Consider the following 27671-nt stretch of genomic DNA (forward strand, 5'->3'; position numbering starts at 1 on the left):
CAGCATGCCGAATAAACATGTTGCTTAGTCGCTCTGCCTCTGCTTCGCTCGCCGCGGCTACAACATAATTGGCGACGAGGATGGGATCGTGATCCCGCTGGACTACGTAAAACGCATCGCGGCGTTCGTGATCCCGCTGGACTACGTAAAACGCATCGCGGCGTTCGTGATCCTGCTGTACTGCGTGAAACTCATCGCGGCGTGCGTGGAAGCACCGGCGTTCGTGGAGAGCGTGTGGGCGAGGCACACGGATGGCAACGCTTGGAAGTTTCGACCAGTTCGTCGAGGACGGAGACGAGGATTTTGGGTCCTACGTGGAAAGGTTCGAGCACTTCCTGAAGGCCTCCCAGGTGAGCGACGACCTCAAGGTCTCGATGTTTATTACGGCAATAGGCAAGAGGGCTTACAAGACGCTGAAGACTTTGCTAGAGCCTAAAACGCCAGAGGACAAGACTTATGCGGAACTCGTAGAAGTGCTGGGAAGTCATTTCACCCCAAAGCCCATGGTCATCGCAGAACGATTCAAGTTTAATCGGCGGTACCAGCATCAGGGAGAGTCCATAGCAGCATATGCAGTGCAGTTGAGGCGTTTGGCAGCTTCATGCGAATTCGGGGAATTCCTCGATGAGGCTCTTCGAGACCGCTTTGTAGTGGGCCTCTGCGACAGCGCAACGCAAGCAGAGTTGCTGAAGAGAAGCAAGTTGACGTTTTCGGACGCCTGCGACGTTGCGAAAAGCATCGAGCTAGCGCGGAAGGAAAGTCGGGAATTTCAACCGACCGGGACGCAAGGTACAGTCGACGCCGTACGTCATAAGCCAGGCAGTGGGAAACGCCAGCAGCAGCGTTCAACCGGTGCAGGACTAGCAAGGGACCGAGTGTCTGAATCGCCAGTCTGTTTTCGGTGTGGCTCAGCGCACGAAGCATCGAACTGCAAATTTCGCAAGTATCGTTGTCGTGCATGCAAGCGTTACGGACACTTGGCGAAAATGTGCAAGTTCAAGTCTAGAGACGCGGCTAATTCGGTAGCTGTGGAGGACGCGGATTGTGACCAAGTGTTGTTGTACAATGTCTATTCTTGTGCAGAACGCCCAGGGCATTATGAAATTTGTCTCAAGGTAGCCAAGAAGGATGTTAACATGCAAATAGACACGGGTGCGTCTGTTTCCATTGTGCCAGAAACGCTATACAGGAAATTGTGGCCCAGTCTACCTAAAGAGCCTTGCCACATAAAGCTGAGGACATACGGTGGGTCGCCGCTAACAGTCACAGGGAAGTTGACGGTTCCAGTCGAACATAATGGTCAGTGCAAGCAACTTCCGCTCATTGTCGTTAAAACCGACAACAATAGCGACATTGCGTTGCTAGGGCGTGACTGGCTGGAGGCTCTTAAGCTAGACTGGTCAAGTGTGCATGGCATGTGTTTAGACAAAGTTGCGGCGCTACTTGAGAAGTACGCAAAGGTGTTCGAGCCCACTCTGGGGCTGATCAAAGGTAGTCCAGTCAGGCTGGTTTTGAAGGAGGGGAGCAACCCCGTATTTTGCAAAGCGCGACAGGTGCCATTTTCTTTGAGGGAAACCGTGTCACTTGAATTGCAGTCTCTTGTGAACAGGGGAGTGTTAGTCCCTGTACAGAAAAGCGACTGGGCGACGCCCCTAGTTGTTGTACCTAAGGCGAACAACAAAGTCAGTGTGTGGGGACTTCAAGGTTACATTGAATCCGTGCCTGCGAACTGACCATTATCCACTTCCCGTGATGGAAGATTTGTTTGCAAAGTTGTCAGGATGCAAGTATTTCACAGTGCTTGATTTGTCGACAGCGTACCGACAGCTGGAACTGCATCCGGAGGCACAATCAATGGTGGTTGTCAATACACACCTGGGGGTTTTCAAGTACACGCGCTTGCCCTATGGCATCACAAGTGCACCTGCTATTTTCCAGTCTGTCATGGATGATGTGTTAAAAGGGCTTGAGCGGGTAAGCTGCTACTTGGATGATGTGCTTATCGCAGGTTCAACATTTGACGAATGTTTTCATCGAGTGGAAAGGGTGTTGGCACGTTTTCTAGAAAGAGGCATGCGATTTCAAAAGGAAAAGTGTAAATTCTTTCAGACATCTGTCTCTTACCTAGGCCACATTCTGGACGACAAGGGCGTTCGGCCATCAGATGAAAAGGTGAAAGCGATAAAAGAGGCACCAAGTCCAAAAGATGCGGCACAGTTGCGAGCTTACCTGGGCTTGATTAACTTCTACGGGAAGTTTGTACCGAACATGTCAGCTAAGCTAGCCTCTGTATAATGCTCTAAAAAAAGAAAAGGGATTTCAGTGGTCACAGGAAGCTGAGCAAGCGTTTCAAGAAAGTAAGAGCTGGTTGACACAAAGCAATGTGCTGCCATACTACGACCAGAAAAAGCCGATAGGACTAGTGTGCGACGCTTCGGCTTACGGCGTAGGAGCCATTCTTTTTCATAAGATTGGAAGCGACGAAAGGCCAATTGCCTATGCTTCCAGAACGTTAAGTAAGGCAGAGCAGGGGTATGCTCACATCGAAAAAGAAGCCTTGGCTGTTGTTTTTGGGCTGAAAAAGTTCCACAAATATCTGTTCGGGCATCGCTTTGAGATTTACTCCGACCATCAGCCATTGGTAGGCTTGCTCGCTCATGGTAAGCCCGTACCAGTGATGACAGCAGCCCGCATGCAGCGCTGGGCTTTACTGCTTGCAGCGTACGATTATCGTTGGGTTTACCGCAAAGGTCGAGAGGTTGGAAATGCTGACGGTTTTTCAAGGTTACCACTTGCAAATCGCAATGATGTCTCGGATTATGCACATTTCTTTTCAGTTGTTGATGAAGTGCCATTGTCTGCTGTTGAAATTCAGAAGTGCACTCGAACTGACAGAGTATTGTCGAAAGTGCTCTGTTATACTATGAGTGGTTGGCCGCCGCATGTTAAAGATGATGAGTTAATGCCTTATTTAATTCGTCGGCATGAGCTATCTGTAGATCAGCAGTGTGTTACATGGGGGAATCGAGTGATTATACCTCGTGGGTTGCGCAAACGGTTGTTGCATCTTTTGCACGAAGGACACCCCGGGATGACGCGCATGAAAATGCTCGCCCGTAGCTTTGTGTGGTGGCCTCAGCTCATGGAGGACATTGAGCAGATTGTGAAAAGCTGTGACACGTGTCAGTTAACACAAATTGCTCCGCCACGTATTCCACTGATAACTTGGAGTTGGCCAACTCGCAGATGGCAAAGAATCCATGTAGACTTTGCTTTTACCGATAACCAGTGGCTCCTAGTCCTAGTGGATGTGCATTCCAAGTGGACAGAAGTGTTCGTCATGCCATCCACCTCTACCGAGAAGACCATTGAAAAGCTGCGGAGTGTCTTAGCGTCCTACGGCCTGCCAGAAGAAGTAGTTACGGACAATGGTCCACAGTTCTGTGCCAAGAATTTCGCAGACTTTCTCCGCAGGAATGGGGTGCGGCATACCAGGACGCCACCGTACCATCCCGCATCAAATGGAAGCGCAGAGCGGTACGTACAGACCATTAAGCGGGACCTTTTGCGACAGGTTCTCGACGAGAGAAGAACAGGGATCAAGAAAACCTTGCAACATCGGGTTGAACAATTTCTGTTCACGTACCGAAACACACCAACCGCAACCACGGGGCTGACACCCGCGGAATTGTTTCTGTCATGGAAGCCACGCACACGCCTGACCTTTCTCCAACCGAACTTGGAAAAACGTATGGACGACAGGTTCTACCAGACGAAAGAGAAGGCTAACGAGAGAGGGCGGTCATGGAGATCATTTGAGGAAGGCGACCATGTGCTCGTCCAAGGACTACGTCCTGGGGAATCGAAGTGGTTGCGAGGCGTTATAGAACAGCGGTGCAGTGCATCCACCTACCATGTTAGAATAGGGCAGGAACAGAGGTTTGTGCATGCTGACAACCTACGTCCGTGTTCGTTTCAAAGTGTGGAATCCGGGCCAACTGTGTATCCTTCTGTGCCTAGTTCAATGCCTGATTCTGTACCGGAAGAGTCGTCTACTAAGACCCCTTCCTTAGATACGTCTGAGCCACAGGATTCCTCAGCACCACAGCCTGCCCAAGCATCTACGTTGCGGGGACAGAACGCCAGTTCGCCTGCAAGGTCCATGCTGCCTGCACCACCGCTCCGGGAGCATGCGCCACCTCCGGACACGCCACCTCTTCGGCGCAGGGCTCGTTCTCGGAAGCCTCCTGATCGTTATACCCCATAGAGCTGGTGTAAAACAGTTAGGGGGAAAGGGAATGAAGTATCATGTGATCGCATTGTGCGCGATTGGTATGTAGTGTCACGTGATGCTGTGACGTGTGTGAATGGCAACGCCGAGAGGGGGAGCGTGGCACTTGCTAAGAAGTCAGCGCGCAGATCGCTCATGCGGGTCTCTTAATCTGTACGGCCCAGCATGCCGAATAAACATGTTGCTTAGTCGCTCTGCCTCTGCTTCGCTCGCCGCGGCTACAACAATAGCTACTGCTACCACCCCGTTTCAAAGGGGACGCTCCTATATTCCATCCATCCATCCACCGTTGAGAGAACGGAATCTCGCAGCTAAGCCACTCTGCTGCCTCGTGCAGACAGAAAGGAAAATAGCGAGGACAGAAAGAAAAGGAAGAGGGAGAGAAAGGCGCCCGTCGCAACAGCCATCGTCCACCACCGAAGCGTTGGCGGATGCAATGAGGGGCCTACAACCACGCCTACAACAGATGCAAATTCGGTAGCAAAATAGCCTCCGCCGCAATAAAGCGGTGATGACCTACCAGTCCCAGCCCCGTAGGGCAAGGAGCAGCCACCCTTCCTTATCAACGCACTCGCATTAATGCAAGGAGGCTTATCACTGCCAGCGCTAACCCATGAAAGCCACTAAAAGAGAACGCCAGAACTCCCACAAGTTTCACGTCACCTGAGAGGAGCCCTTCTCATGAAGAGTAGGCTTGGCCGGGTTGATGCCTAGTCAAGAGTTTTAGTATATCATTAAGAGCAGCACCGAATCCCTGCTGCTTCATTTGGCTGCTGGTATTCGCAGCAGCAGAAAGGTCAGGAATCATCCAAAGATCAAGAAAACAATTACCTTTCTGCGTTTCCTCCAGGGAGAATTTCTGTTGCTTGAACGTGATGTTCAGGTCAAACTGAAATTAAAGCGCAATATACCGTGATACCTATGAAACCCAGGGGACGAAAGTGAAACCCCTGCCGCATTTACTGCGCAGGGCACACGTGGCCACAAGTGACATATTTAATAGATGACCATTTGTGCTGATTCTCAAGTAAGTGCACCCATAAGTCAAAAAGCGCACAGTGGCAATAGTTTTGTTGCTCCGGGCTAGGCGTACCAGAAATATGGTTATATTTGTTTCCTCTTGCCCACTGAAAACTAATGCAGTTCATTCCCGTGCAAATATCACTAGTTGTAAGATACACATAAGGAAAACATCTTCTCGCTTTCCTGCGAATCAGAACTGCCAGAGTCATGGTACAGAGGACTACTATATACCAAAATATATGGCCAAACTAAGCACTGTTTCTAGCTACCAGTGTTCCATGATACGCCAGAAGAATGTTTCGGCTTTCTTCGTCAAACCTGACAAGACTATGCAATGTGTGTGAAAATCTGGTTAAAAAGCTTTCATATGAATGCCAGCTATATCCAGATAGGGTCGATACGGTAAAAGCACAATATGTCATACCTTGCACAAAGATTCCGCGCCGACCGGGGTGTCATAGCTCGAGAGGACGTACATAGTCGCCGTTCCTGTCCCTTTGACGTTGACGAAAATCTTGTCGTCATAATCTGGAATCTGTACAAAAACACAAGGAAAGCATTTGTAGAATTATATTTGCTTGCGAGGGGAAAAGCCTGAAGGAAGCCTGCCAAAATCACATATGCGGAGCGCCTAAACCAATTTCAGCCAACATTTTATTCACGATGAGCAGTATCTCTATCTTGTAACAGTTCCTTTTGTGTGTGTTCTGTTTTCAAGCATGCCACAAGGCGTAGTAAGAAGGGGACAATTACCATCAGCAGCTTTTGAATGTCTCCACTTTAGTCGGCTTCACATCTATGGGATTTGGAATAAAAATGCACTATTCGCAAGCCTGCATAATATCACGCCAACACATAACATGCCTCGTTCCACGCAGCGACTTCGTTGAAAGAGGACCAAGCGATTAGGTTGAGAGAGGAGAAAACTGAGAAAAAGAGAAGAACGTTCGTTGTTGATGGATGGTTGTTGTTGCTGGCCTCTCGAAACATGGCACGTATCCACCATGCAGGATTGGCCAAGGTGTGGTGTTGTACACAAACTCAATTACAAGCAGAAGCTTGTCGTTCCTTTCTTCGCATCTTCATCGTTTTCATCTGTTCATAAACCCATCTCATTTGTAACAATATGTATTACCTGAGACCTGCCTATAATGCATATGAATAAAAACTGTACAGAAAGCAATATGAGTGCGTTCGTGCGAATCTTAAAAAAGAGAGACAGATACCCTTTATTGAAAAAAAAATGAATTTAGTCGTGTAAAGATCCCTGGCATGCTACTTGGCGAGTGTAAGAGAATTGTGAGTGTATACTAGTGAACCAAGAAAATTCTGAAACCATATAAGCTGAGTAGGTAAAAAGAATCAAAGAAAGCAGGACCGGATTCAAGATAACGAGTGACCAAAGAGAGACAATGCAGTGAACTGCATTATATCAGTTATAGCCGAGTCATTTAAGAGCGACGATAGGGTAATCTCCACAAATCAGGAAGCAACACAAGATAGCAGAAAACAAAGCAGCTTAGAACTGACCAATCTAAACTGGAAAAAAGGAGAAAAAATATTCCTAAAAACACATCTACAGGAATAGATGGAATTCCGATCAAGCTGATCAATCGACTTGATAGTTTTTCCTGGTGGTGTATAGCTCGCACCTGACACGACAACGACAGGAAATGTTCATGTTCTGGCCGACGCAGTCAATCAAGCGCTAGTTCAAAGAAAACCTAGGCTTTGTTTGGAGGCATCACAGACGAGTCAATAGTTCAGCGCATTCAAGATCGCCAAGAGATTGTGTAGGTCGCACACCGAGGAGCGCATGACATTTACCTGACACCAAAACGCGTCTCAGTGGTTGCTGAAAGGAGAAATAAAACTGACCAGCAACTCTGGGTACGCGAGCCGTACGTCTGTCGTCGTTTATCGCAAAGAATGAGGCAGGAAGAGTGGCAGAATTAGTAATGGACCAGGCTAAGAAGTATAGAACCCAAGCGCACAGTTGCAGTAACCATGCTAAGAACGCGTAGCACCCGGCCAAGCTATTATTGCGAAACTAAGCGCTTTCAGGGAACATGGGACACGGCGTACTTCGATACACCACAAAAGGCGGTCCGCTCAGAGAGAGGTTCTAGTTCGTGACGGCGCAGAACCAGTAGCGAAGGATTTGACCCAATCATTAAACCTCTTAAGCATTTTGAAAACGACGCAGGTTCCACGTTCAAGCGGAGAAGGCCTCTCATCTGGCCGGTCCAAGTGCCTTGGAAGGAAGGGGCGCAGTCACGACCTACTTATATGTTGCATTCTTTCTGGCTCGTTTGAAAGAGAGAAGAGAACGAGTAACGCTGTAATTGCAACATCATCGACGTTGATAAAGATCGCTTTAAAAAAGTGAAAAGAGGTACTAAGAATGCTTACGCGCTATAAAGGCGAAGACATCAATGTCTCATCGTAATCATATATGTTATCGGCTGGAATACCTGTCGAGGGCTAGTCTACAACTTGGCTTGAAGTTCAACGAGAAATCTGACGACAGCACTGAGAACGCTGTACGATCAGCGGTGGCATCACTATTGTGAAACGAATGTCGCGAAAAAGCATATCATTAAAGGCAAATATGAAAGTGGTTGGAATCCCGATCGCGAGCTAGCCTCAAGCTTGTCTAATACGTTCGCTGTGAGCAGTGAGAAATATTGACACCACCCGGAAAGCTGTATGACAAATTGGTAATAAAAATTCCGAGAGCACTGTGAAATCTACAGTGCATAAGTGCGAAAGTCTGAGCATTGCTAGTGCACACAGACCATCACGTTTGCTCTCATTATCCTTATCAACTGAATGCGCCGTCATTATTATTACTAATGCCATCACTGTTTTTATCACTAAACTCGGCGTCATTGTCATAATCATTCTCAGAGTAGAACAGGAGAACTGTATTTTTTTCACGATCCCGGGCGTGGCGTAGTTGGTTAAAGTAGTCGGCTGGAAATCCGAGATATAGAGGTTCGATTCCGGATGGAAACAGGATTCATTTATTTTTAACTACCATCGTCACGGTAGACAAGGAGAATTATGATGCGCGTTCCACGATTCCAGGTGTGGCGTACCCGGTTAAAGTGCTCGGCTGGGGGTTCGAGGGATGGAAGTTCGATTCCTGTTGGAGACGGCACATTTATTTTTCTGCTGAAGCTAGTTTTGGTTTCGGGTAATGACGTCATTTTATTGAAAGCTATAGTGTGACCGAACGAAAGTACGCCGACAGCATAAGTCATTAAAGGTTTTCGCCTTAATTGGTTCACTGGAAAGGAAAGGCGCGGTATCTGACACACTTGTTCTACGGGCATCTGAACGTCCCGTAAGGGAATGGAGGAAGGTGGAAAAGACAGCCGACAGAGATAAGTAGGTGTCGTAGTGGAGGGCTGTGGAGTGATTTCGACCACCTGGGGATCTCTAACTTGAAATCAGATCGCAGAGCACACGAACGCATCGCCGTTTCGCCTCCATCGAAACACAGCTGCCGGCAGTCGGATTCAAACCGGGTACTCGGCCATACCATGCCGTATACGCCAGTTCTGGTCTGATAACTAAAGCTAAGCAGCATCGGGATCCATCAGTACCATGGCAAATGGTCGAAAATTAGTTGTTGACGAAAGGAAAGCAGCAATCTCTGTCGGTCTTAAAAGTGGCCATCTGAACCGTATTGTAAGAGAAGAAAGGAAGGTGGCAGTGAAAGAAGAAATTTATCGGGCCTCAACTCCGCACGGCACATAGTCGGAGGTACATTTGTCGTCGGTTCAAATCCCTATCGCAAACTAGCCTCCAACATCACTAGCGGATAAATGCTAAATTGAAATCGAAATGGTATGACGTCATCTAGAACGCTCCGCTAAGAATCTGCGATAGCAAATCGCGTGATATTTCTGGCATCACTTCATGCTCACGCTTTCTCCTCAAGGCGTTCATGGGCAAGTAAAGTTTTCTCTTTTAAAGTGTTGCGGTGCAAAAACGAGGTACAAACTACCGGCGCTTGTGCAATCTTCCTAACCGTAGTAAATATCATCCCATGCTTCCTTTAATATCCTTCAGTCTGCGCCTGATAGCGTTCCAAATCTTACTTCAATAAATCAGAAAGCCAAAAGCTAAGCTTATTGAACTCACACGTTCATGAAAACATTCACAATTGCAGTTCAGGAGGCAGGGAGCAATGCGTGAGCTTTGCCCTTTTACTCTGTTCATACCTCTATTCTATTCCGCATGTGGGCGTTGTCTCGCTTGATGCGAACGGTGTGGTTGAAATTCTTGTTGACGCTCATCGTCACTTCACAGGTCAAGTCGATGCCGGCATCGCGTGCGTAAATGGCGTACTTGGAGAGGGCCTGTAGCGCCACCACGGTGTCCTGCGAACAGCAGTTCTCACGTACGTCATGTATTTGCTATAGAGTAGCAGTAACCTAAGCCTCAGCAAATTCTTCCTGCTGATCGTGTCGCGGTTTTTATGTACACAAATGCGACAATGGTAGTTCGACATGCACCGATATTAATTAATATCATACCAGTTCCCGCACTAAACAAATAGAAGCACGCCCACAAAATGCAAGTTATAGCTTTGATTTGGCAATGTTTACCCGAAAGTTTCATAAAATCAAAATCATGGTTTAAGCCAAGCAGGAGCAAGGTTATTTCATCAGATTTTATTTTTACATTTGTGTTGTTTAAATCAGTGAAAGAGAACAACAGCTGCCTTTTCGCCACGTCGATACCACAAAACATCATTTATATTTTTGTAGTAAATTTATACGGGTAGTCCTTTTTTTTTTTTTGCTAATTTGTGCGAAGTCTTTTTCCCAATAAACTACTAAGCCTAGATCACCTATTTTCTTACAAACGAACACCATCCCGTTTGCATATCTCATGTAGCCGTAGCCCGATTTCCGGGCCCCAGCTTTCACCGCCTTTGTACTGCTACGTCTGGGTGGGATAGCGTTTTAAGTTTCACTCGCGAATTGTACTTGCAATGTGAATGTCACTTCACATTGCTAGTAAGAAGAAAAAATAAAATTTGCGATGTCTACCTGACTTGACGACAGCGACCCGCTGGGATTCATGCGCAGGTTGAGCCACTGCACCAGAGCCGTAATGGTGTCTCTACTCTCTCCGACATTCAGAAGCGCCATCAGTGCGTACGACGTGGCCTGCACCGACAGTGGGTCCGCCCTGGCATCCACGAACAGCCCTCCGTCTCCATGTGTGGGCAACACAGGTGGTGCAAGTTAAAGCCCAGCAAGCAGCAACCAGTCCCCAACCATCAAACGCCGCGGAAATGAAATGCAACATACTTTGTACTTCGATTCAATGATGCACTTTCACTCTTGGCATAAAGGATGGCCGATACTGTACTTGCCGGTTCTAATATTAGTGCTGATGGCGGTGAAGTCAATTTCGAATGACTCAGAGGAAGTAAATTTTAATATAATTTTAACTGATAGCGGTTCTCTCAAAGGGTGGGCACTGCTTTGGAACGCAGCACTCACGAAATAACTTCGTGGTACCTGACCTTGTTGTCCGCGCTGAGACGCCGGTCAGAACTTCCTACTGGTGTTTCCTGTTGTTCGTTAATGTGTAAAAAAAAGCCCTGGAGCCCTTACCGGTTCCAGGCTGCAGGAGGCTGCGCAGTCTCTCAACAGCGGTGCGTTTGGCGGGGCTGTCACCAAAGGAAAGCGCGTACGCAGCCAGGGAGAGCACGTAGGGTGAATTGTCGAGCTTTGGAAGCTCTGTTTCGATGAACACAGTCGCTCTAGCAAGTGAATCTTGTAAGCCAGGCACCTGCAGGGTACGGCGAGCTTATTATTGTAAATATAAAAAAAAAATAGAACCTGCACCCTTCCTATCTGCCGGTTTATATTTTTTAGTTATTTAGCAGACTCAAGATTTGCGTCATCCCGGATTTCAGCGGCCGTCACGTAAAATGTTAACTTAGTGCCTGAACTACACGCTTCCACTGCCGCCTTTTAACGTAATTGTCATCAAGCATTCGTAAAACAATTTATCGATTTTTAAAATCGATAGCTGGCAGCTTATAACAAAGCTGTAGCCAAGGCCGGTCTGGACGAGTCTTCAGCTGGAGTGAAGATTGCTGGAAAACGTATCAACAACCTTAGATATGCGGATGATACCACTTTAATGGCAGAAAGTGAAGTGGAACTCAAGAGACTTCTGATGCGCGTACAAGAAGAGAGTGAGAAGTTTGGGCTTAAACTGAACATTAAAAAGACGAAGATCATGGCGTCTTGCCCTATCAAGTCCTGGAGCATCAATGGACAAGAAGTGGAAGCTGTGACAGATTTCCTGTTCTTGGGCGCCAAGATTACCTCGGAAGGAGACTGCAGCCATGAAATTAGGAGACGCCTGCTTCTGGGAAATAGAGCAATGGTTAGCCTTGACCGCCTAGTAAAGAGCAGAGACATTAGTCTGCCAACCAAGATCCGTATAACCCGTGCTATGGTCTTTCCAGTTGTGATGTATGGATGCGAGAGTTGGACTGTTAAAAAGGCTGACCGCCGAAGAATTGACGCGTTTGAATTTTGGTGCTGGCGAAGACTCTTAAGAGTTCCTTGGACTGCCAGAAGATCAAATCAGTCGATATTGTCGACCATAAACCCTGACTGCTCATTGGAGGGTCAAATTCTAAAGTTAAAGCTCAGCTACTTTGGTCATCTGATGAGAAGAGAGGAGTCGCTGGAGAAAGATTTGATGTTGGGAAAGGTTGAGGGTCGCCGGAGAAGGGGTAGGCAGCGAACGCGATGGTTAGATGGCATTCTCGAGGCATTGCAAATGAAGCTATGTGATGTTAAGAAGATAGTGAGAGACCGGAAAGCGTGGCGTGACATGGTCCATAGGGTCACGAAGAGTCGGACACGACTGAACGCCTGAACTGAACTGAGCCCATTTATGCAATCAAAACTCCAACACTGATAACAAAAAAAAAGGAAAAGCTCTTGTTCCAGCTACAGCAAATAAGATGTTAGTCGGTTCTTATCTTTCAAAGCCTGCATTTCTTTCGGCCAGTAGCCCTCAAGGAAAGTGTGTATTTAGGTAGGGAGGAGGAATTCAGGCAGGAATGTTAACCAGAAAGGCTTCTGGTTGGCTACCGTACACTAGGAAAAGGGATCAGGGGATTAAGGAGGGGAACAGAAAAGGGACGTAGAGGACAGCCACAGTTTGTCACTCAAGCTGGTGGCTGTTAGATAACTAAATAGTGTCATGTTGCCTTGAAGGCAATCGACTGTCGTGGCCACAGACAAAGGATCTTATCCGCCGTTCAAGTGCCGGGATTGAGGCGGTCCAGCACACAAAGCAACTCATGTCTTTCATCAACAAATGCAGGACATTCACGCGGGAGAAGTTCGACTGTCTCTTCACAGCCACAATTTTCACAGGCAGAGCTGTCGGCCGTTTCAATCTGGAAAACATATTGGTTCGTGAAAGGGATATCGAGCCATAAACGGCTGTGATACAACTGACGGATCTCTCCAACGATTGGTCATGTTACCCACGGCGTAGTGGAGCTTGCATGCCTTGAAGAACTGCTTTAAAATCTGTGAACACGGTCTAGTCATGGGAATGTTCTTAGGAAATGAATTCAACTGCAGCATGTAGGGCAGCTAGTTCAGCACCAGTTGAAGTCAGATATGAGGTTTTACCCATTATCAAAATTGGCTTGGCTGGTATTACCACACACCCCACAGAACTGATTGAATTAACTGAGCCATCTGTGTACACATGCATACGATGTGAATGTTTGAATTATAGGCAATCCAATGTCATTTCGTTAAGAGCAAGTGATGACATTCCGGCTTTCTTCGCAATTCCAGGAATATAAATTTGTATTCGATGTTCATGTAGACTCCATATGAAGTAGCAAGGTCTTACTGCATGGGTAAACTGAGAAGGAATATGTATGCGATGAGCTTGTATAAATGAAAGTGTGTATGCACAATAAAAGGCTGCCATTAAAGGTGTACGCCCTTCACAGAGTCGGTGCTCATTGGGCTGGCAACAATTAGCAGCGATTATCCTTTATTGCGCCTGGAAGCACCTTTCCGGTGACTCTAATAAAAAAAATAGTGGACATCTAGACATTGCTGATTATATGGCAGTGAAAAACATTGTCAACGATGGTATATAAAACGCGGCGCTGTACAATGAGAGTTTTTATGCCCTGCTCCTCCACAGAAAGGCATTCACTAAATTCGCAATAATGTTTCTTTCGGGCAGCTTTTCAAAGAAATTTCCTAATTCGCGGTGAACAAGTACGTTCGACACGCTAAATCATTTCTAACATGATGTTTTCTAGAGCATTTTGAGTTCTTTGTCTACTTTGCCGTTATAAAAAAATAAACCCATCACACCAACCCGAAAAATAAATGCAAAACTTTGAATTCAGCAATCACCTTGACACCCTCTCGGGAGCATTCCTGTAGGGTGAGGAGGGTGTACGCCGTCAACGGAACCGGTCCATCCACGCCACCCTAAACAAAACGAAAATTAAACAAGTTTGGTCAATGGTATATATGCTTTAACGTCCCAGAAGCAACTAAGGCTATAAGAGACGCCATGAAAAAGACGAAACAATCCAAGGATAAAATTTTCAACTGACCTTATTATTCGATGCGATAAAAAACAGAAAGCTTTGTAGGTTGAATGGCACAAAAAAATTTACCCAACTTTCTTCTATAACTAATACCCTAACAACAAACATAGCGATGAAGAATAATCTTTCACTCCTCCGTGCATACAGTGAGACTCAGCACATGCCACCTCAGCGCACTGAATGGTGTCGCTGAGGTGACACCATTCAGTGCTTGGTCAGAGTCGAACAGAAATATTTCTTGTGCCTCGCTTCCCTGCACTCGCCCCAGGCCCAACTAATCCCTTCCTTTTCATGGCAATCAAGTTGTTACGGCCACCTCGCCATATCAGCTTTGAGGCCAGCCATTGTCGAAAAACCGAAGCGGTGAGGAGGATTCAGGACTTTGAAGTACACCAGGTATACCTGTGACAGGACCCCTCCCACCTATGGCCACAGGCGCGCCATTCGCTCGCACGGCAGCTATGGCGGACCTCCCTGTGGCGCCAGGTTTCCCCTCTCTCGTTCCAAAATTGTGACACAAACATTCTTCATTCAGCGTTCAAGGTGGCGTCATACCTTTTCGCTTTCGATTTACCATCCATCTGCTAGTCCGGTTGAAGGGTAGCTTGCAAGAGTTATTCGAACAGACGGGGTATCCACTTCCGATTATATCTGTGCATAACGACGGTTAACAAATTTTTCAGGCTGACAATTTGATTCAGTGGGATTTAGTTCGCGCTTCGCCTATGCAGACAAAGGTGTATGCTTAGCCTAAATTCACGTAGTGGGCAAAGCGTCTGAATGTAAACAAACACACACAGGTAAAACAAAAATCAGTATACCACAGCAGACAGATGTAACGTAAAAACAAGGGCTTCCTGCTTGTCAACTTCAAATGCATATGCGCAGCAGCTTCTTCTCACAGCTGTTCGAAGCAGCCACACATAAAACATTAAGTTTCCTTCTCTCAATACGCTTCGCAAACTCTTTATTAAAATGCGGCGCCTTTGGAAAGAATATTAGAAGCCCTGTGAGTGAATATCAGCATCTGTGCATATTCATGATCATCGGTTATCTCGTCCTGAGGAGAAGAAGTGTGGACTAAACGCTGTGGACAACACCACACCTTGGCCAATCCCCCATGGTGGGTACATGCATTTTTCAAGAAGCCAACAACAACAAAAACGCTGCTAGTTGGTAGCTATGGCTTCGGCTTGTCTGACAAGAGAAAAGTGAACCTGTCGTAGCTTCCCCTTGTCTAACAAGTGGTGGAGGTATCTCTTGATTCCAGCGTCCTCTACGCGGAACTCCCTGGAGCTCCGTTCCAGCTGTATAGTTGACGGCACATCAACTGTCATGGCACAAGCCGGTTCTCATCACCATCCTGTGACTACCGCTCCGGCATCTGCCGCTACCGACGTGCATTCTCCAGGTGCACATGCTTCCTCTGTGAACCTGACGTCCCCTGCCACCCTTGTTCCTCAGCCCTTGGAACAGCCTGCTTGGTCAGTCAACTCCCGCCATCGAGACTCTCCTGTTTTCGTCGGTCTCCGAGGTGATGACGTGCATGACTGGATGCAACAGTACGATCGAGTAAGAGCTTTCAATCGCTAGGATGCTTTTATGAACCTCATCAACATCGGATTGTAAATGACGAGACCAAAACATGGCTCCTCAACCATGAGGACGCTATTCCTGACTGATCCCACTCCTCCCAGACTCGACAGATTTTTGGCACTTTTGGTACTGGTCCGACAGCTTTCCAAAAGAAGCTAGACACCTGCATCCAGCTTCGTCAGAGATCTACACATCCTACACCGAGACCCTCATTGCCGTTTGTCGGCGAGTCACCACCGCAGTGTTGAAGGCGACTGTGTTCCCCATATTTTGAAAGGCATTGTCTCTTCAGCCTTCGCAGCTCTAGCTGTCCTAAATCCATCTACCTTAGCTGACATTCGCGCCACTTGCCAGCTAATTGACCACCTACAGTCGTTGCGGCTCGACAACTCCTGGGATCCGATCCTAACTCCCGAGACCGATCTGCACACTGTTACGATTCGCCACCGACATGTGCGATAACCGACGCGGCCGCAGCGAAGCATTAGTCAAAGCAGCGAGCATTTCGGCCATTTCAGCGCCGTGAAATCGGTCGCCCAACGCTTTATCCCGCGAACATGCTCGGACGTGCTGAATTTGCACGTGCCGTAATGTGTGTGCGTGCGTGTGTGTGCAAACACTGGCCAAGCCCGGCGCTCTAAAGAGAGAGCGTCGCCCTACCCGTTAACAGGAGGTGAAGGAGCTTTTGTCACGCCACCGTGACTCAGTCATCAGAGCTTGCTCGGACATGAATTCTCCCTTTCCATCTGAACTGACGAGCGTATAAAAAGCAGTGGCTGTTTCTGCTGTGAGCGAGACTTCAGAGAGACTTCGCAAATACGACGCCAGACACCTGCTTTGCGAGCGTGTCAGTTTTCTTCACGGGCCTGCTTCTCTTCCCGTGCCTACGTGATGCTGAATTAAACGCTGTTTTGTTAGTCGACGCCTCTTTTTTTCCGGGACAGCTGATGCCTTCCATCCAACCACGGAGCCGCAAGCCAACGCTACCGATGGGGCCTCGAGCCACATCTAACAACACCATGATCCGCTCCGTGATTCGTGAGGCGCTACAGAGTGACATTTCTTCGGTCCCTGCATTTTCTCGCCCACCTGTTCCCTTTAATCAGTTGCATGACTTCTTCAAGGACGAGATTGCTTCCTTCAATCGTCCCACGGCTCCAGAACTACCAGCCCCTCCCTGCGTCCTGACATATGCTGAGGTTGCTGCGACCGTTGCGCTTCGGCCTCCTGTCCATCCCGCGCCTGTGCATCCCAGCCTCGCCACCCCGTCCTCGAGACCACCGGTGTATGGTGCTTGGCGGCCACTCCCAACACGTACATTTTGTTTCTACTGCGGTATCCATGGCCATGTTACACGTGTCTGTCACTCATACCTGCGAGATGAGCGTGCAAGCTATGGTTATGTCCGACGTGTTGATGGGTACCAGAATCCTCCTCGCCAGTCTTACATGGAAACTGAGCTCCGTCGCCCCCTCTTCACCGTCGACTTCCCTTGGCCGGTCTAGAACAACCGGCCATCGCGTTGCTGCTCCCCATCACCCTTTCGCCGGACTACGTCCCCCCTTCGCCTGTCTTGTTCGAACTCTGGACACCGCATGGAAAACTGACCTGTACAGTTTCCGGAGGTAAACAATTCCTCACCTGCCCACATTGAACATGTTGACTGCAGTCATTGAAGGAAATGTACTGGAAGCTTTAATTGATAGAGGCGCCGCTATTTCCTTCATGCAGCTTGTCTTATTTTGCTTACGCCTACGAAAAGCGTGCACCACTTTCACCGGTCTTCGATTACGTGCTGCCAATGAAGAGCCTATCAATCCTTCTCGACTGTGTACAGCCCGAATCACCATTGGCGGCATTTTGCACTACATTGAATTTGCTGTGCTATATGTCTATCAGCACGTCATCAGCTGAGAGTTACTCCACAATGCATCAGCTGTCATTACATGTTCCCTTCCTGCTCTTTAAGTCAATGAAGGTGACATTGCTTGAGATTCAGAACCCCCCTTGCTCCCGCTTGGTTATGATCGTCGATCACGTCCTCTATTCTAGCTGCCAAGATTTTCTTTCTATCACTTCTGTCACCGTGACTGATGGGAACGTCTTGATTACACCCAGCCTCCGGCTCCTGTCAAGCTCATGTCAAGGTGTATTATAATCATCGTGTCACTTCTTCGATTATCTAGTGATTCTCTTCTCGCCGCCTTCAACATCGTATCAGAGCCCATCCTTCTGCGCCGCGGCTCTGCTGTTGCTTCAGCCGCTCCCAACACCCTTCCATTTCCACCTCCGGACGCTCCGACTCATCCCCTGCTTCGTTCAGTGCAGCACTTCGCAACACGATCAATACCTACCTATCATCAGACAAGACAGAGGCATTACTCGCTTTTTTGGACAAGCACGCAGCCTCGTTTGACGTAAGGTCTGGAGCTTTAGTTCAGACCGCTACTGAAACGCATCGCATCCACAGCGACAGATCGGGAATTGTTCGAAGCCGGTAATATTGTGTGTCTTCCACCGAGCTTAAGGTTATCCAGGAAAATGTTGCTGACATACTCGCCCGCTACATAATATGCCCTTCGTCCAGTTCATGGTCATCACTCGTTGTGTTAGTGCACAAAAGGCGGTTCGGTTCGTTTTATGTAGATTACAATGATCTCAATAATATCACTCGCAATGATGTGTATCCCCTCCCTCGACTTGACGACGCACTAGACCATCTACAAGGTGCCCAGTTTCTCTCCAGCCTCGACTTAAGATCAGATTACTGGCAAATTCCCATGCATAAAGATAACAAAAAGAAGGCCACCTTTGCCACAGTGCATGGTCCATAAAATGTCAATGTAATGCGTTTGGGTTCTGAGGCGCTCCTAGAACATTCGAATACATGATCGAAACAGTTTTACCAGGCCTCAAATGAAAAACGTTTATCTGTTACTAGGACGATGTTGTTATTTTATCTTCGACATTTGCTTATCATCTGACTTGTCTCGATAAACTTTGACGGCACTTTCCAACGCTGGCATTCAGCTAAACTGAAGATATGAAGTTTTGAGTCGAAATATATTAGAGTTTTTGGAAACCTAGTAAGCAGCGAGGGAGTTAATTCTGACCATGAAAAAATTGCTGCTGCACTGCCATTTCCCTATCTGACTCGGGTCAAAGATCTCCGCAGTCTCCTGGAATTGGCGTCATGCTTCCGCCTCTTAATCCGCAATTTCACCTCTATTTCTGCACCTTTATATGCGCGTCTCCACGCCGACATGCCCTTCGTAGGTCTCCTGCTTGTGAGGCAGTATCTGAAGATCTAAAGCGTGCTGTGGCTCTGGATCCCGTCCTCTGCTATTTTAATGATAAAGCTCCGAATATTGTGCACAGCGACACCAGTGGGCATGGGATTGGCACTGTTCTCCTGCAACGCCAAGACTGCTCTACCGATAACGTTGTTGCCTAAGCAAGCCGCACGCTGAGTCCTACGGAACAAAACTTGAAACTATTACAGAGCAAAAATGTCTTGACGTCGTCTGAAATTTCGTCTCTACCTGCACGGTCGCCACTGAGCATCATGCGCCGTGCTGGTTGTCATCGTTGAAAAACGTGTCCGGTCATCTCAGGCGATGGATTTTCCGCCTTCAAGGGTACGACTTCACAGACCCAAATCGGGGAAACAGCACAAGGGCGCCGACCCCACCTCTGGCACCTTGGCTACCACAAAACCTACGACCACATGAAATACCGTTTCTTTTGACCTGGCCTCTCCCCCTTTGTACTCAAATACGTCGCTTCCTAAATCCCTTGACAGCAATGCAAGTGGTCTACGTCACCTCCGGCCGGTCTCCTGCAACCTTTCCCGTGTTCTTTCACGCCTTTCGAAGTCATCGGCATCGACTCTTATGGACCCCTACCCTACAGTCAAGCGGGCAACCGCTGGGTCGTTACTGCCGTCGACCCCCTCACCCGATAAGCTGAAGCCGCAGCTTTCCACGGCATACTTTCTCACCATGGCACCCCTCATCTCCTCCTCAACGATCGTGTAAAGTCGTTCCTTTCCTCCGAACTCGCAGCAGTGCTTCATGGTTCTGGCACGGTGCACAAAACTACGTACACTTACCACCCTCAGACAAATGGCCTCACAGAACGTTTTTATCGCACCCTTTCTGATATGTTGTCCACCTACATTCACCCTAATCACAACAACTGGGACTCCTTACTCCACTTTCTACGTACACTTACCACCCTCAGACAAATGGCCTCACAGAACGTTTTTATCGCACCCTTTCTGATATGTTGTCCACCTACATTCACCCTAATCACAACAACTGGGACTCCTTACTCCACTTTGTCACATTTGCCTACAACACTGCCATTCAACTAATCACCACCTACTCTCAGTTTTTTCTCCTTCCTCACCTCTCCACTATCAATTCGTTTCTCGAGTCACTTACTGCAGTGAACTTGCCCACCTTCAAACTGAAGCCACTCAACTCCAGGAAAAGCGCGAATGATTTGACCCACCGTGTCTTTCTGCCTTGGCAACGAAGTACTGCGCTGGGCACCCACTCGCAATCACGGCTTGAGTGAAAAAATTCTCAGTCGCTTTGTTTCCCCGTACAGGTAACTGGAACAGTCATCCCCCGTGACCTATCTAATCGCCCCTGCATCGGCTGTTCGTTGCCGTCGTTGTCGCGGCACAGAGATAGTGCACGACTCGTGCTATAAACATTTTACCCGGCGGTGATCGACCACCTGTGACCAGAATGGTCGCTTCCATTCGGGAGGGGCAAGAGTGTAATCTCAGTGCATGAACGTCATCTTCATCTGCACATATTCATTATCATCGGTCATCTCGTCCTGAAAAGACGAAGTGTGGACTAAACGCTGCTAGTTAGTAGCTGCTACTTCCGCGTGTGTGGCAAGAGAAAAGTGAACCTGCTGGTGTTTCCTCTTGTCTCACAATATATTCATTTTCTGTCTCTGTGTCCGAACGGATGGCGTGGATATCTGGCTTTAATTAAAAGCCTATAAATTATACAAGGGCACTAGCGCCGAGATACCATGCGTAGGTTGAAGCTACCACTCAGAACACAATCACGTCCTACGCAGCGCAAGCTTAGCCCTGCTAGCTACTACTGATTTAGTCATGGGTGATAATCCACCTTGTTCGAATTGCATTTTGAAGGGACTTAATTAGCTTCATTTGGATGGAGTCGCAATCGAAATGTTAACTCCTCCAGTGTGCTGTTCGGTATCAGTACGCGCTCAAGAATTCCCGGTTTTTTAATACAGTCATCAGTCATTACCCACAGAGCTTTTTTCTCTCTCCCTTGCTTCACTCGCTCTTCCATTCATTCCTTACTGCTAAGCTGAGGCGCATGCTGAAAGTGAGTCATCCCTTCCTTCAAAACCAGCTATTTTGAAACACGTCGCGTTGAAGCATTTCAGGCGCAGGCAGATTACATACAATGCAAATAAGTCTCGCATAATGCAACGCATGAGGCTCACATGCTTTACAATGTTTAAACAAAAGAACGTGCACGCACCAAGAGGTTACTTTGGTGTAGTCTATAGATATCGATGAACCTGCCGTCTTGCTGCTGTTGGCCTATGATGTACCGAAGACCGCTGTTGATGACGTTCTCGTCGATGGGAATAGACTTTTGCGCTTCGCACAGGGTCCGCACCACGAACGCAGTCAGCCTGTGTCAGACGACAGGACGGAGGCAAGGAGACAACACTGGGCGTTACTGACAATTAACACTTATCGTTTCTGCGTAATATGCGATGTCTCAACAACTGGCCTATACATTCATGCTCTCTTAAATTTCAAAATCATGCTGTTCTGCAGCGCTTATTTCATTTATGTACCCTAGGCGCCCATGTATACGTATGAAATCTTACATTTGGCTGGGTGAACACAGGTTATCGGCTTGATAAAAATAAATCTAAGGTGGTCTGTTATATGCCAGGTATCCCAGCTAAACGTAACCAAAGTTTCAAAGAAGACGGTGTGTCTCATCGTAGTAGAACCAGCTGCAGGCTTATGAGAGCTCCCTCGCCTATTCTGCATTAACATTTTAGTTGTCCAGTGATTTTGTTTTCGCTAATAATTTAGCAAAGGCTAATACGGTAATTTCTTCAATATTGATTTGAGGAAGGACCAGCGAATTCAAAAGCTGTAGAGCTCGAAAAACGGCTAGCTAGTGTTTCCATCAAGCTAGTGTTAACGTTAAGTATTTTCTTTTACCAGCCATAAAGATCACTGGCGCCATAAAAAGAGCTTCCACGTTACTGCAGCGCCGCTTCAACGTCGCGAGACGCGTCCCAGAAAACAAAATCCGCCTTTTTCTGGATTGCCCTCAATGATGAAGGTCTGTGTATGCACTGGGCCAGTGGTTTAACCGGGCACCTGGTCACATGAAAGAGTTTGAAGACAAATAAACTACGTAAATCATCGTTTGATTAAAAAAAAAAGCTAATTTAGCCATCTTCCGAAGACGATCTACAATTTCTTCACTGACCCTTCCTCAAGCCAATATTTAAAAAGTTGGCTCTCAGTCATTACTAATAATTAATGCTGACGAGCGATAAAATACTGCGGACTAAGCTAGCCGGCTTTCAACGACCTTCAGGTGCTTTCATTATGCCAGGACACATAGTTCTTTCATATTTTGGTTGCATTAAGCCAGCCCACGCCTAGTATACCTTCGGCAATCGGGATCTATAATCGTATTTCCCTTTGGCACTAAGTTGAAGGGTATTTGGATAGGCACATGGAATCAAATAAAGGTCGTCGTTGTCACGCTTGTCGACATCGACTGCAGGACAAAGGCATTTCGTATATATCTAAAATTAAACCGACACTGAGCCAGCTGCGACCAACTTAACGACTGCAAACATCTTAATCTCTCCCGCCCAGTTAACTTTCTGCCTCCCTCCGAACGCTTGTCTTTCCTTCGAATCGCGCAATTTAGTGTCCTTAGCGACCATCGGTTAGCTTAATCATGCCCTTTTATCCTCCTTGATTTCGACTAGGTTGCCATCAACTCGCGTTCGCTCCGCGACCCACTGTGCTCCTTCACATGATATGGAACTGCAAACAGCAATTAGAGAAATATAAAGCTCGAACGCTCAGCCAAGCGGAATGGGAGGCAGAGCTGGCCCACACGGGTCTCTCTGAGCAGCGCAGCCTGCTCACTAGGGCCCGGGAGACAGCCCAGGCCAATGGTATCCTGGACTGAGAAAACCACCCACGCTATTCCGTTAAACTATTCAAAATTACTCTCTCTCTCTCTCTCTCTCTCTCTCTCTCTCTCTCTCTCTCTCTCTCTCTCTCTCTCTCTCTCTCTCTCTCTTAACGCTGCACCATTTCCCTTTGTTACGTCGCACCCTGTTATTGCTTGCTCCAGTTAGACCTAAGCCAAAATAAGCAGCGATTGTTCTGTTGTTGTTTCATAGCTGTGAGAATCGTACATCAGTGATATCAAATACCACTCGAAGAAATTTCAGTGCACCCATTATTTCATGGTGTCTGCGTCAGTGTTATTACTCGTTTCTACTATGCAGTCTCTTGAAACGAAGCCGAAATTTCGGATTTTATTCTAAAGGACTAGCTCTTCTGATTAAGCTACATAACAAGTGAATTTCTGCGTCGCAATCATAGTGGTCGCGGCAACACAAAACGCCCTCCCGCTGAGGCGAAAAACACCCGTAGAGCAGTTTCACACGAAAACTCTAATCGCGTACCCGAAGGCGATTTCGCATGACTTCTATGCATTGACAGGGCCGGTGAGGTATTAAAAGTTCATTAACACTTTCTGTTGGGCAAGTTGGTTGTTTATCTTGATGTAGGGGTTTTTAGCGCAAGCAAACACAAGGACAAGAAAGGCGAGCCTTTCGCCTTTCTCGCCTTTCTTGTCCTTGTGTTTGTTTGCGCTAAAAATCTCTACATCAAGATATGAAAAGGCATGCACCACTGTTTAATTTACTTTCTGCATGGCTATGAGACTATGCGGTTCACTTTCCCCTGACGGGCTCTGTTTGCTTCTATCTTGGCATGTATTGCTCCTATTTCATGCTACACAAGAAGAAGATATTTGAGTACTTACCATAGACTAGAAGGTTTATGCACCCAAATTGCAAAAGAGCCGTCACTTTTCCGGTAGGAAAGCATAAGCTGATATCCTAGTGAAAAAGAATCATTTTTTTTTCTGACACATAAAACACAGCAATTGAAATTAAATGCATTTTGATGGGCGAGTAATTTTATTTTACATTCAAAAATCTTCTAGAACGCATTGTACGACCGGTTTTTGTGCAAGCAATGTTGTATTAGCGGCATGCTGTACTTATCTTAAGCGACGCAACGACATGGCGCCCTTTGAAAATGAACTTCAATTTAAAAATTAAAATGTGTACATCCACTTTGTTGCTGTTTTGAAGTTCTTATGTTGCTAATTATTTAACTTTTAAAACAAGAGTAGTTGCGATGTTAGGCGAATTAGGCAGATGTTCAGAATTAAGAGGGAAAACAAAAACTATATGGCAGTAGACGTAGACACCGAACTTTCGCATGAAACTAACATTTTTCCTTTCTTGAATGAACAGCTTTCCAAAAAGTATAAATGATATCATAAAAATTCGATAGTCGATCGTCCTTTTGACTATCAGGAACGAGGGCACCCTTTTGCAAGCATTGCTAAAGGTGCTGCTAAGGCGCCTGAAGAGTGAGGAGGCCAGTGGCGGAAGAGGGAAAGGCGTAAGCGTAAGCTGGAAAGCTGAAGAGGCGGGCAGATGGTCGCAGTGGGTCTTCTCAGCGAAATATTGCAAGCATGCCTCTGGAATGTAGGGATCGGCATGTCGCGTAGATTGGAGGCATGCATGGGTTCAAGTTCCTACCCGAGTGTCCAGCTGCCAACTGCGTAACTGTAAGATGGGAAGGTGATATAGTAATCGAACCCGGGACTCTCAGATCGCGAATCAGACATGCAACTCCTGAGCCAGGCAGGGGCGTTCGGAAGGCTTGGTTATAATGGTGCTTTATATGTCTGTCGGGTGACCTTTATCATAAAGTGGCATCTTACGGCTATGTACTTTGTGTACTTTGTGTACTTGAGATGACTTGGGGTATAGCAATGTGACAAATTAAAAGAGTACAGATATAACGACTAACAAGGTGCATGAGCGGGAACGTAAATCGAAAGCATGATCGAGTTGCAGGTGGGGGAACTAACGTGGTCGCATCACGCCCTGAAAGGCGGAACTTGAGGAATGCGCAAATTGTCCGCGATGAAATATGTTTTCACAGAAGAGAAACGCGCCCACGACGTCCACGTGCCACTCGAGGCGATGTGATCGAAATACGTGTACAGCTGCGGCGTCGGTAGGTGTCATTAAGCGCATCCTTTTTAACAAGAACTGGAAAAGCATTGAGTGCAGGTTGAAGGACGGTTATGGGGGACAATATCGAGTAAGTTCAGGCTGCACATATACAATAACATATCTCTCAAATTCTTTACCTCAGCACATTACAAAACTAAAATACTTGCAGCACTAAGCCCAAATTTTGCATTGCCGTCTACATCGATCGTAGGATAATGTTTTTCTTCAACTATACATCATAGTTAAATGTCGATCATATTATTTTTAAAAAGATAGAGCAAAAGCCTCATCAAACTAAAATGAGATGCTCACTTCTTTCCCTTTCTCCTTCAGATCTTCCATGCGTCCGTGTCAAGGCTTCATCAAAGAAACATCTAACCATCAGCTAGATGACTCGAAAAGATGTCTGGTTTTATGCAGCTTTCACAGTTCGAGCAACAGGCATGCGTGCCTAATGCGTGAATTTTAAGTCGTCTGGGCGCAGAAAATTATGATTGCCGTACGATAAAAAAAATGGGGTTGGCATCTGTGCCGAACTTGTGTGAATTCTCTATGAAAGTGTGAATGAATTCAACACAGCCATGAATCCAGCTATACAACAGCCAGTCTCGCGCGCTATGATCTGGATATGGTTGTATTTTTCAATCATCCGCGTTCTCACGCGTGACACTTAAAGTCTCTTGCGATGAACCGACGACAAAGCCTCCGAAACGCCATACCAGGCTCCTTGCGCTGCCGTAAACTAGCCTAGCCAGTGCTTAGCCATTCGCAAATTTTTGCCCGATATAGAAGCAAATGACGACAACATATACATGAGGGCTAGTGTTCGGACTCATTAAGCGACTCCTAAATGGCATCTGTCTTCTCGTTTCCCAGTAGTCTACACTATCATATAACATAAAGTGGAAATGCTGCTAGCTAATTCAGCGTCCTTGTAGCGCTTTAGTTATGTAAATCTTGTGTATCTTTAGTTATGTAAATATTTAGCCTAACGTCCCTAACCGATACGTGAATTTAAGGGAAGCCGCAGGAAAGGTCTCCCCATTATTTTAGAGCCGCTGGCGTTCTTTATTCTTCACCTACATCCCTCAGTCCACGGGCGTTTTTATAGTTCGCCTTCATAAAGATACAGTCAGCGTAGCTAGTATCGAACCTGCGACCTAGAGATCAGTTGCCAAACGCTAAAGCCACTGAGCCGCCGTGGCGCGTACATCTTTTGTTTTATTCCTTCAGAAAATGTGATTATATATTTTTAAAGTTCCGGCCCATAGTCTCCTGCTTCTGTGTTTGAAGTGTATCGCGATCCTAACGCTTCAGGTTTTTAACCGCCCTAACATGAATTTCCTGGAAGCTTTCCACAGCTTCTTAGGCATGCTAGTCTTGGGCTATGCGAGCCGCGTACAGGAGCTCCGTATCCTAAATTTCTCGTGTGTTCTAGCAGCGCGTTCCTTATGCACGCTAAATGAAAACCAATAATATGGCGAAGCACAGACCGACATTATAACTAAGGATTGTAGAAGTTCCGCTTAATTAAGTGCGACGCTCGATGGCTCTAGGAAATTAAATTCGCGCTACGGAAGAGATATCAGGACGAGTACTTAGTCATTGATCGCGCATTTGGTTAGAACGCAATGGGTTCAGTGACACCCTGAAGCAGTTTCTGCAGCTAAATAGCGAGACGCCTCTCGCAACAGCCGTTCTTATGTCGGCACATGGTTGCTCTAAATACCGAATGCACTGATTTTTAAACCGTTTCATGACAACCACTGCTGGACGTGCCACTGCGCATTTGTTCCTCTTTTCTCAAAAACTTCTTGTAGGAAAACATTTCGCGATCATAGGTACGCAACCGGACATAAGAAAGAGATCGAGGGCTTGAGCATAACCCTTCGCAGCAACAACTACAATCCTCAATTCTGCGATCAGCTCATACGCACTATTCGAAGGTCGGGTCGTCTGACTGGCTCCGTTTACCTTTTATTTTTAATGCGAAGGCATTTCTTGGCTCACGGGTAGTGTGAACAGGATTTGTAACCCCGAGAGGTGTACGTGAGATAACGACGATAATTATCGATAACCAGGCAATTAACAAAAGGTCATTAGTGATAATGAGACAATTCATAGCAACGCGACGTACATATTACTAATTAGAATCACTATAGTTGTGATAATTATAGTGAGATAGGATAGATGAAACTAGTGCCAAAATTCAGTGGGAGTTAAGGTGAACATTAACGATAATCATTACGACATCAGATTAGGTAGTTACTGATGAGATTTTTTTTAAAGTGAAAGTAAAGTTAAATATGTAATAATATGGTTAGATACGACTGATAACGTAACTCAATGAATATTTAGGTTACATTAGCTGTTCTCATCGGATTAGATATATAGTTCCTGATAAAATAGTGATAGTCATAGTGACAGTTAACTATAAAAATGGGATAAGATAGATAGGGCTTATAATAAACTTAACTCATTGTTAATTTAGATCAACAATAACGGTAATTGTAAGAGGTCGTCAGATTACTTATACCAAGATAGTTGTAGTTGATGACGGGGATCGTGACAAGGATATTGAATGATAACGACGGATAATGATACTGCACTAAGCAACGAAACGCAGAGCGAGCTCACAACGCGGCTGGGCGCGGAACTCGCAATGCTTTCGCATTTCCGCACTTAAGGAGACCTAAGTGCACCATTTTGTCTTCACAGACGGTCACCTTAGACAACGCC

The 27671-nt window shown here is 46.7% G+C and overlaps 2 protein-coding genes across 2 annotated transcripts in view; one reads left to right on the top strand and one right to left on the bottom strand.

Annotated features, from left to right (window-relative positions):
• Positions 1-27671, bottom strand: part of LOC146198707 (venom factor-like) — a 110473-nt gene that overhangs the window by 18306 nt on the left and 64496 nt on the right. The window contains exons 24-31 of the mRNA XM_084594203.1: positions 23660-23735; positions 21095-21251; positions 13759-13836; positions 10954-11131; positions 10381-10547; positions 9547-9705; positions 5739-5849; positions 5123-5180 (exon numbers count right to left, since the gene is read on the bottom strand). Coding sequence (XP_084450329.1) covers positions 5123-5180; positions 5739-5849; positions 9547-9705; positions 10381-10547; positions 10954-11131; positions 13759-13836; positions 21095-21251; positions 23660-23735 — 984 coding nt within the window. The remainder of the gene's footprint in view (positions 1-5122; positions 5181-5738; positions 5850-9546; positions 9706-10380; positions 10548-10953; positions 11132-13758; positions 13837-21094; positions 21252-23659; positions 23736-27671) is intronic.
• LOC146198708 (uncharacterized) lies at positions 252-3095 on the top strand. The gene is made up of 2 exons (XM_084595872.1): positions 252-1460; positions 3081-3095. The coding sequence occupies exons 1-2, from the start codon at positions 252-254 to the stop codon at positions 3093-3095; spliced, it is 1224 nt and encodes a 407-aa protein (XP_084451998.1).

This window comes from Amblyomma maculatum, chromosome 2, assembly GCF_055883805.1.
Source record: "Amblyomma maculatum isolate TAMU_Amacu chromosome 2, ASM5588380v1, whole genome shotgun sequence".
Lineage (NCBI taxonomy): Eukaryota > Metazoa > Arthropoda > Arachnida > Ixodida > Ixodidae > Amblyomma > Amblyomma maculatum.

Bases quoted from the DNA above. Each gene is read 5' to 3' on its own strand.
- LOC146198708 (XM_084595872.1), top strand. From the start codon at position 252: ATGGCAACGCTTGGAAGTTTCGACCAGTTCGTCGAGGACGGAGACGAG.